Raw genomic sequence first — 11,360 nt, forward strand, 5'->3', positions numbered from 1 at the left:
TAAAAATACCACAATTCAAGGTGATTTGTCCCGCCAGTCCTTCTTTCCACTGAGCCCTTCAAAAGAGGCTTTGATGTTAGTTGGAATTTATTCAAGGAAACAATGAAAATGATTTAATACAAACTTAAGGAAACAGAATATGGACAGTTGTATACTCACCTCAGAATAAAAGAATTCCACATTCACCTGAGAAAATAAATGAACAACAAATAAAAAGTATAGAGTACCCTGCCTGAAAATATCTCCCAGTTTTTGTTAATTCTTTTTTATTTGTGTGCAGATATTTTCCTTTTTCTTCATATTTAAGAGCGTGTACTGGGATTTGCCTTCCTTGACAGTGAACACAAATAGTAAAATGGTAACTCATGTCTTTGTCATGTGTCTATTATCTTTTATATATATATATATATATAGGTGCCCCCTTTAAATGCCATAAAAGGAACCATGAAAAATCATCAGATGATGAGTAGCTTCCCAGGGAAAATCCAGTACAGAGACATAACCTGTCTCTGCCAAAGAGAGCAGGGAGTCATGGACTGTCCATGCTTCAGTCTCATGGAGGCAACCCTTCATGCTGATGTGGGATTGAATTTAAAATCAAAGGTTCCAGAGGTCATTACCATCGACCATGTTGGCAGGTGGTGTATGGTGAAATATGATGATGACCACTACCCTGGCATCATCATGAATGTAGAGGATGACAACATACAGGGCAGCTGCATGCATCGCAGTGGAATCAATAAGTTCTTCTGACCGGGCTCAAGAAAAGACATCAGCTGGTATGCTGCATCTGATCAAAGAACTGCAGGCCCTCAATAAAAGGACTTTACAGGTAAACATGGGGGTACATATGGAGGTTTTTGTGTTTATTTGTGAATCTAGTTAATCCAAATGAATTACAGCATCTTTATTTTAATCAGTTATAAATAAATAATAATTTCTAATGTCTGTCCTCTGTAATTTGGTATTATTTCTCTAGCCACCTAAACAGAGAATTGTTTTGACACTTGTCATCATGATTGTGATAAGGAACCACATTTTTGTGCTATTTTCTGTGTCCCACCCCCAAAGGAAATCTGGGATTTTTTTGTTTGTTTGTTTTGAAACAATATTATATAGGCTCAGTTCAGTTCCACACATTACAGATGGCAAACCTTGCAGGACAATGACGGAAAACTCCTCCACTGTTAGAACCTGTTAACATTGGTGTTCCATCCTGTTACGCAAGTCATTTTAAATAATAATTTGACAGCAACATTAAATGTTTGGCCTACTTTTGTCTTATTGGTGAGGCGCATTAACATCATATATATGTTTTTGAGCAAAATTTTTGGATTATTTACCATCCTGCTGGCATAAATGGGCACAAAAAATAACTGTTCTTAATAATCAAGATATATTATATTCATCAATAATTGTTTTTTTATTGTTTCAAGATTCAAAAATACTATTATGGCATAAGCGACACATACTATCCAAGAAATGCTCATTATTGTTTGAATTCAAAATGTGACTAGATACCAGGAGTGACCCAGACAATATTTCACCATATTTATCACTTTTAGCACATCACTGGACAAACGGTATTTAAATTTGGATGCGAATGTAAATTAGGTCAGAGCGTTTTATTTCTTGTGTCCTTTTGTGATTTTAGGCAACAGCGTGTGAATGGGACTTTTATTTGGTCTGATGATATGACGTCATAAGACGGAGCCACACTCCTGCATCTTTGGTGATTAGGCTGAGAAAAGGTATGTATTATTAACCATTTAAGCTATTAAAATCCATGCAAGCCGTTTAATCAATGTTATATATATATTACAAGCGATGTAAGTGAATTATTTAATATTGAATAAAGCATTGTAATAAATTATCTCATATCACTTAACGTTTTTGGTGAATAAAGCGCGTATTACATAAGTAACAGAAACTGGGCGTCTCATGTTCGCTCCCTATTTCGTGAAACAGTTTATAATAAACACAAATTCGGTCTCTGGCAAGTAGTGATGCGAGAAACGGAGCTTTTCAAAACTCCGCAACAATTGAATCAATTGCTTCGCCAAATGATTCACCGATTCGAATCACCGCAGACTGACGAAATCATTCTAGAAGCTGGCAGTGTGCAACGCTATATCTGTCTGCAGGATATTTTTAAGACCTGCAAAAATGTATTTAAAAGTAAAAATGAATATCATATGAGCAGGGTAGTAAAATGTCTGTGGTAATGTATTAAATTGTAAAATTGCTAAAAAAAAAACACGATTTACAGTTGAGATACAGGTTTTTACAAAAAAAAAAAAAAAAAAAGATATAAAATGAAAAACTCTTTATATCTTTAAACCATTTTTTAACAAAAGGGATTTCGAAACAAAATGTTTTTAAAAACATTGTTTATGCTGGTTGAAAATCTCTTCACATCCCGATAGCAATCTCAATGTGAAGTGGCCTAAATTTATTTTTATGTATTTATATTGCCTATGGAAGACGTAGGACCAATCAAAATGTTCTGTCCGAATATTACGGTAGGCTGTCTTGCCTGTCAAAATATGTATTTGCATACCTCTGCACACCCTGTTTGCGCAGACATGATTACGCTATTATTGTAACATTATGCGGTTTGTACTGTAATGTTTTCTCACCGGCGAATGACACATTATGTAATCTGACAGTGTTTGCATAATTTGTGTTCCTTTAGAATTTGTATAGCTAGTTTTGAGGTTTTTTTTTAATCACACCATTTAAGACCACTATCACTTTGATTGACATCCTTGCCAATGTGCCGACTACTAAACTGATTGAGATGCACCCAGAGATTTAGTTTGGATGTTTATTTCTTTCTGTTAATCTCATGTTAAACATGACAGTGTGTTCACACACAAAAAACTCCTGGTGAAGCAACTGAGATCCATGTGACACATATTACAAAGATGCCATCTATTAAAGAGGAGAGTGAAGACATGAAGGTTGAAGAAACATTCAGAGTCAAACAAGAAGAGACTGAGGAACAAACAGGTTAGTTTTCATTCTCAAATCTGAAGGGAGTTCACTATTTGACATTGATTGATTCTCTTTTCATTTCAAATGTAGCTATTTATATTTTAAGATGTATTCTTGTTAGTATAATGGATAGTTTGTGTTTCTGGTTTAGAACCAATTATCTTTATTTAATGCTGAGGAGTGGATCATATACGAGACACACTTCAGGTTGCAAGAAAACATGAAGTATCATTATCATAACAGTAAAAACGAATGATTATGTCCTTCAGGGGAGACATATACAAGAAGAAAAAGATTAGAGGACCTAATATTGAGCCCTGTTGCACTCCTCTCTTCATCTACACAAACAAAGTGGTAATGGTCAGATGTATAGGACGCAAATAAAGGGGTGTCCAATCCACTTTTGGAAGGACGGCACCGAAACCAGCTAATCAAGTTCAAGGAGTAGGACTAAACACTTCTGACTTAATAATAATTCTCATGCTGCCAAAGATAATTTTGTGGTCTTTATTCTCATTTAATAGAAGAGAAATGTAACTTTAATGATGTGCTATGATGCAACTTAAATCCTGACTGAAATACTGTTTATCTGCAAAACACATAGTTGAGAGGACACAATTTTTCTAATATTTTAGAAATTAATGGTAAATTTGAGACTGGTCAAAATTGTTTTTGCCTGTGACTTCTATTGACATCAGTTTTGGAGTGTGTTAGCATTAGACATCACATCAGGCCTGATAAAACTATCCATAACAAAAAAAAATCACAAAAGATCAGCAGCCAGAAAAGGAATCATAGGTTTGTCTGTTTGATATAGATTCAAGAAAGGTGCAACCTCTTTTGAAAATGACAAGTGAAAGGCCAACTTTGCAGGCAACAATGGGTTAGTGTTAATTTGGAAATCAAATTTTGATTTAGTTTTAGTCATAGTCTTTTGACTAAAATGCCATTTAGTTTTAGTCATATTTTAGTCACCTGAATTGTTTTTAGTTTTAGTCTAGTTTTAGTCAACTAAATATCATAAGATTTTAGTCGACTAAATCTACAGTAAATTAATTAATTAAAAAATTAGGCTGCTGTCCCTTTAAAACAGAATGCCCAGCTGCAATGGATGCAATGAACTGATACACATTCTCCCTGCTGTTTATGTTCACTTAAGATGTAATCAACTGTGTTTATGTGAATACTCATCAAAACCAAGCGGCAACCTCCCGCTCTCTCTCGTGAAGCCAACAAGGAAGTCACTAAAACTACAATTCATCGCCAGGCCGTTAGAGGCTGGCTCCAAAAGGGAGTCAATCCCATAGACTCCCCATGTTAAAATCCCCAACTTTACAGCAGAGAAAAACGTTTACAGTCTGGTACAAAAATTTTACCTATTTTGGTCTATATAGTTAATTTTGCCCTTCATGACAACTGTGAAGGGGTGATTTTTTTTTATAACTCATCCATTTAAATTATATTAAAGAGCTACTCCACCCCCAAAAGGAAATTTTTTTCATTAATCACTTACCCCCATGTCGTTTGAAAGCTTTGTTCGTCTTCGGCACACAATTTAAGATATTTTGGATGAAAACCAAGAGGTTTGAGACTGTCCCACAGACTGCCAAATAAATAACAGTGTCAAGATCCAGGAAAGTATGAAAAGCATCGTCAGAATAGTCCGTCTGCCATCAGTGATTCAACCGTAACATTAAGAAGCAACGAGAATACTTTTTGTACATGAAGAAAACAAAAATAATGACTTTATTCAACAATTCCTCTTCTCTGTGTCTCTCCAAATCAGCGTAGGACCATTTTGACAAATCTGAGCTTCTGTATCAGCCGCACCACAAGGATATGTTTTTTTAAGTGTATCAGCACGGCTCATACAGAAGAGTGTATCTTGACAGTGTTACTTACTTGGCAGTCTATGGGACAGTCTCAAGCCTCCCGGTTTTCATCCAAAATGTCTTAAATTGTGTTCCGAAGACGAACAAAGCTTTTACGGGTTTGGAACGATATGGGGGTAAGTGATTAATGGCAACATTTTCATTTTGGGGTGGAGTAACCCTTTAAGCCTTAAAGTTCTGCATAATTAAGGGCGTGGCCACTTGAGTGACAGGTGGATTGCCACTGCTGACTCTACTGTCCAGCCAGGTGGGCGTGGCTTCAGCAACCAGCTCCTACAATTTGCCCATTTTCGATAATCCGGGAATGACGTGCTGCCAAGATGGCGATGGCCCGCTCCTTCCTCTTTGAGTTACAGAAATGCTCTTTAGAAAACTATGGGTGATGTCACGGACACTAAGTCCATGTTTTTATACAGTCTATGGTCAAAACAGACAATTCGACATAATTTTGTGTTTAATTCTCAATTCATGAGACGCAAAACAGTACACGCGCGCTGTGAGACGCGCTTTCTGTTTGTGTATGCTTCAGTATCTGCGATCAGAACACTGGACCGAATTGAGTTCTCTCTTGTGTCGTCAGATTTATCCATATGTCTGCTCTTTTCTTACTTTTATGAGATGTGCAGCCAGTGTATTTTAGCTTATGTCCTGTCAGTTCTTATGTACGCATCAAACCTAACTATGCAGCAGATTCGTTCTGAATTTATCTCTTCCCAAATCGTCCCTCCCTGACATTCTTTATATCGATTTTATTCTATTATATTTTATTAAAAAGTGTTCCCGTCGCTTCATATAACCCAGATTGCACGTCTGATGGCAGATGGAGTATTCTGACGATGACTTTCATACCTTTTATGGACCTTGACACTGTTATTTATTTGGCAGTCTATGGGACAGTCACAGACCTCCCGGTTTTCATCCAAAATATCTTAAATTGTGTTCCAAAGATGAACTGAGTTTTTACGGGTTTGGAACGACATGGGGGTTAGTGATTAATGAGAAAATTTTCATTTTGGGGTGGAGTATCCCTTTAAGTGATTGCCAATTGACGAGCGGGAAGGGAATAAATATGGTGCGTATTTTGCATAATTATTAGTTTACACTAACAGTAGGCTACTTGCTCATTGTCCATTATAGATTGAATAACATGATCTGTTAATGTGCAAAATGCATTTACTAACATTTGAGAATGGAAATATTTCTTGATATAGGTGGTATGTTTGGGAGTAATAAGAATAAATAGGAAAGCAAAATGAGGAGAGCTTTTAATCAGTCCGTGCCCAGGACGTAACTGCGTCATTATCCGTCCCTGACAAAGAGACATAAAAAAATGTACAGTGCCGAGGATGCTCTTAGACAGAACTTTTCTTTTAGTAGCTTGATGCTTTATATTGGCTTTAGTGCTTTAATGTCTTTTTTTTTTTTTTTGCTTTAGACCCGATGGCACTGAAAGAGGAGAGTCAGACCGATGAACTGAATGAAATGGAAGAGAAAACTCAGTATGAGAAGTGTCTTGATTTAAAAAGTGAAGAAAAATCCTCAAAGACTGAAGAGTTTTCTTCACAAAAAAAAGGTCAGAAGGCCGGATCTAACAGTTATTTCACCTGCTGTCAGTGTGGTAAGAATATATCTAGTAAGCGAAACCTTGAAGTCCACATGAGAGTTCACACTGGAGAGAAGCCTTTCTGCTGCCAACAATGTGGAAAGAGTTTCACTCAAAAACAAAACCTTAAAGTCCACATGAGAGTTCACACTGCAGAGAAGCCTTACACCTGCAAACTGTGTGGACAGAGTTTTAAAATTAAGGGAAACCTTAATGCCCACCTGAGATCTCACACTGGAGAGAAACCGTACACCTGCAAACTGTGTGGGAAGAGCTTCTCACGAAAAGAAAGTCTTGTGACTCACATGAACATTCACACTGGAGAGAAGCCTTGCATATGTGGTCAGTGTGGAAAGAGATTCAAATGTAAAGAAACCCTTAATCACCACATGAGGATTCACTCAAAAGAGGACTGTTTTGTATGCCATCAGTGTGGAAAGAGTTTCCTGCATAAAAGAAGCCTCAACACTCACATTAGACTTCATACTGGAGAGAAGCCTGTCATCTGCCCTCAGTGTGGAAAGAATTGCACAAATAAAGCAAACCTTAAGATTCACAGTAGAGTTCACACTGGAGAGAAACCTTTCATCTGCCCTCAGTGTGGAAAAAGCTTCTCACAAAAAGGAAACCTTCAAACTCACATAAGTATTCACACTGGAGAGAAGCTTTTCAAATGTCATCAGTGTGAAAAGAGTTTCACATATCACAAGGACCTGAAACATCATTTGCAAAGTCATTCGGTACAGAAATTGTGAGCAATTGTACTCTGGAGGAAGCCAATTTAATTGTGGTGAGGGTAATAAAAAACTGGAACCAGAAAATATGTACGGTGGAGAACAATTTATTAATTGTTTTTGTGAAATATCCATGATTACCATCGCTCAAAATTTGAAGGAATATGAACTGTAGATATACCACTGCTCTACTAACAAGATTTACAAAATAAACTGAATTAAAAAAAATAAATAAAACAAATTTGGAAATCAGTAATCAAAATTAGAGAACAGTAACTGCTGAAAGATTACAATTAAAATGTTATTCAGCTGTCAGAAATTAGTAGAGGTATAGAGTCTTGCTTTGAATTTCTTCAGCACATCACTAGCCTCTCACACTGTGCTGGTGTGATCTGGGTCCACTGTTCTTCATACTTCGGTAACTATATTAGGTTTCTTAGCCATACATTTGTCGCCAAGGATTTTCCAGTTTTCCAGAGATTTTCAGTTGGGTTTAGATCAGGACCCTGTGTCTGCAAATGTATTATATCAGTTTTCTTAGCTTCAAGGAACTGCTTTACCCATTTTGCAGTGTGACGGGGCATTGTCTTGGATGATATTGTAGGCTGATTGGGGGACGCTTGCAGGGAAGAGGCACCACATATTGCTAAAGGAGGTTCTGATAAACATTTGCATTCACTCTGCCATGTAGCCATGTATAAAAGTCCCAACTCCTGCTGCAGAAAACATCCCCCAAACCACTTCCTCCTCAACCTTTCACTGATTTTAATCACTTGGGGTTCAATGTTCCCCTTCTTGACACTGAGCAAAATGTTTCCCATCTGACCCAAATAAATTATATTTTATATTTTCTAAATAAATTAATCTTACTCTCAAGTTAACTTTGGACCCAATCTCTTCTGTCCACACATGTTCCTCTGCAAAGTTGAGCCTATCCTTTTAATTCTTAAATGTGCCGAGACAGATCCTTACTCTGATCAGTGCTGAACTGGCAAGCAATTCCAGCTGCAGTGTTGAACCAATTTCCCATTGAGAGTCTCCACAATATTTTGTCTTCTTATTATTTTGTCTTAAGCCCTATTCACACAGGATTAGTATTACTTGGTGACCTCTAGTCATTTGTAATAATTGCGGAGGTTGTCTGTGATCTTAATCCTCTCCGAATCAGGCATGTCTGTAATTTGCAAGTAAAAATTCCCCCGCAAATTACCTACCATATTTCTCTGTGATAATATGAGTCCCGTGCAAATCTGCATCTCTGTGATTTGGCAGGCTCATATATTTTTTTCATGGTTTTTGTTTCCTGTGTGCCTTTTTATCCATTTTTTGTGAAGAACAGACGCTGCGTTAGAGTGTTGATAGTATTTTGGGTGCTGGGGCATATCGCTATACACCACACAACTGTACGATTTGCAGAAAGAGAAAGCTGAAAACCATCAGAAGAGCAAAAACAAAAAGAATGATTCGATGGAGGTGGATGACATGCATAGCAGCATACAGTATGGAACATTCTTCTGTTTATGATATATAGGGCCATATTTACTAAACAGGGCAAATTAGCGCGGGAACACAATTCCAAACAGCACTGATGGGCATGGAAATTTCTGCACGGGGATTTGCTGAAAATGCACAAATTTAAGAAAACAGATGCAACATCTCATTTCCATAAAGACCAACGCAATCTACCAAGCGCAGCGCAAATTAGCATAAGGATATGTTCAGATTCTGATAATGTGTTCTTCTGGCATTCCAAAATAAAAATAATCCTCTCCCTTCTACCACGCGCTCTGTTCTCTGCAGTGCCTCCTCCTAGCAACAACAAATGCAGCCATTTTAAGGGCAAAATAGTTTAAAACATGCTTTTGGGAGTTTAATAATGGTGCAAATACCAGTAATTTGATGATCTTAAGCGTTAGTAAATCGCGTTGCATGATTCATTTTAATTCTCCTCCCATAAATTTTGCGTCTGAAAGGGAAACTCCTACAAATGCATATTCAATAAGGCCTGCATGTCCACGCCTTTTCAGCACTAATTCTTCACTGAAAGTCTTTATTAAATCCTGACAGTACTATTTTAACACCGAAAGAAGGTTTGCATTGGCGCAAGCTGTTAGTAAATCTGGTCCATAATGTTGTGCAAAGCCTTAACTGTTATGTCTTGTCATGTCTTGTACTTTCTTTTTACTCTGTCTCCCTCTGCTGGTCTTTTTAGGTTACTTTCTCTTTCCCCAGCTGTTCTTCATCTTATCTGACTACCTCGTTTACTCTCTTCCCACCTGTTCCCTTTTTCCCCTCTGATTACTCCCCTATTTCTCCCTCTGTTTTCGCTGCCTCCTTTGTCAGATTCTCATTTGAGTTTTTCTCGCAAGAAGCAGACAACTATCCTGTCAGTCTCCGCTCTAGTCCCATATAGTCTTGTCCTGTTGAGACCTGCCTGGTAACCCTTCCTGTTCTCTGTTTATCGCCTTCACATTTGTATTCTGTTTTGCCTGATGCTGAGAGAGAACCACCCATCCCTGTCTGCCCGCTACCCGCGTCCACTTTGAGAGACCTGCGGTCGGTCGCCTCTATCACTACAGACCCAGACTGCTGCCAAAGGGGCCTTTTCAAGTCAAATGTTGTAACTGTCAGATTCATGTTCAGCATGTCCGACGCGTCCTCCAGCGCCTTTTAGAGAACCGTCTTTACGTAAAGGCTGAAAAGTGCACTTTTCATGCCTCCTCCGTCACTTTACTTGGTTCAGTTATCTCTGCAGAGGGCATTGGGATGGATCCCGCTAAGGTCCAAGCCGCCATTGATTGGCCCGTTCCTCAGTCACGCATCGAGCTTCAGCGCTTTCTCGGCTTCGCTAATTTCTGTTGACGCTTCATCCGTAATTTTAGTCAGGTGGCCGCCCCCCTTACTGCCCTTACATCTGTCAAGACGTGCTTTAGATGGTCCGATTCCGCCCAGGGGGCTTTTGATCTCCTTAAGAATCGCTTTACGTCCGCGCCCATCCTTGTTACACCTGACGTTTCTAGACAGTTCGTAGTCGAGTTTGACGCGTCAAAAGTGGGCGTGGGAGCCATTCTTTCTCAACGCTCTCTCTCTGACAACAAGATTCACCCGTGCGCGTTTTTCTCTCATCGCCTATTGCCGTCTGAACGTAATTATGATGTGGGAAACCGGGAACTGCTCGCCATCTGCCTAGCCCTAGGCGAGTGGCGACAATGGTTGGAGGGAGCAGGTTGGACAGACCATAGGAACCTAGAGTACATTCGTTCTGCCAAACGACTTACCGCTCGTTGGGCTCTGTTTTTCGCTCGTTTTGACTTTATTATTTCATATCATCCTGGCTCTAAGAACACCAAGCCTGATGCTTTATCTCATCTCTTTAGTTCTTCAGAAGTCTCTAAGGACCCCGAGGGAATTGTCCCTGAGGGGCGTGTCGTCAGATTGACTGTCTGGGGAATTGAGAGGCAGGTTAAACGAGCGCTTGCTCACACTCCATCGCCGCGCGCTTGTCCGAGGAACCTTCTTTTCGTTCCCGCTCCGACTCGTCTGGCCGTTCTCCAGTGGGCCTACTCTTCCAAATTTGCAGGCCATCCCGGAGTTTGGGGTACGCTTGCTTCCGTCCATCAGTGCTTTTGGTGGCCCACTCGGGAACGTGACGCGCGCCGTTTCGTGGCGGCTTGCTCCGTCTGCGCGCAGACTTAACCTGGGAACTCCCCTCCTGCCAGACTTCTCAGACCACTTCCTATCCCTTCTCGCCCGTGGTCACACATCACCTTAAATTTTATTACCGGGCTTCCCCCATCGGCGTGTAAGACAGTTATTCTCACGGTTATTGATCGGTTCTCTAAGGCGGCTCATTTTATTCCCCTCGCTTAACTCCCCTCCGCTAAAGAGACGGCTCAGATAATCATCGAAAATGTTTTCAGAATTCATGGCCTTCCATCGAACATCGTTTCAGACAGAGGTCCACAGTTCACGTCTCAATTTTGGAAAGAGTTTTGTTGTTTGATTGGGGCATCCGTCAGTCTCTCGTCCGGCTTTCACTCTCAGTCTAACGGTCAAGCCGAACGGGCCAACCAGACTGTTGGTCGCATTTTACGCAGTCTTTCTTTCCGGAACCCGGCATCCTGGTCAGAGCAG

At 39.5% G+C, this 11,360-nt stretch overlaps 1 protein-coding gene across 1 annotated transcript; it reads left to right on the top strand.

The window, feature by feature from the left end:
* Positions 1–1,603: 1,603 nt before the first annotated feature.
* Positions 1,604–7,458, top strand: LOC109103221 (gastrula zinc finger protein XlCGF8.2DB-like). Its single transcript, XM_042722471.1, has 3 exons — positions 1,604–1,751; positions 2,865–3,012; positions 6,325–7,458. Exons 2-3 carry the CDS (start codon positions 2,928–2,930, stop codon positions 7,245–7,247), a joined length of 1,008 nt encoding a protein of 335 aa, XP_042578405.1. The 5' UTR covers positions 1,604–1,751; positions 2,865–2,927; the 3' UTR covers positions 7,248–7,458.
* The last annotated feature ends 3,902 nt before the right edge of the window (positions 7,459–11,360 follow it).

The sequence above is a fragment of the Cyprinus carpio genome, chromosome B4, assembly GCF_018340385.1.
Source record: "Cyprinus carpio isolate SPL01 chromosome B4, ASM1834038v1, whole genome shotgun sequence".
In the NCBI taxonomy this organism is placed as follows: domain Eukaryota; kingdom Metazoa; phylum Chordata; class Actinopteri; order Cypriniformes; family Cyprinidae; genus Cyprinus; species Cyprinus carpio.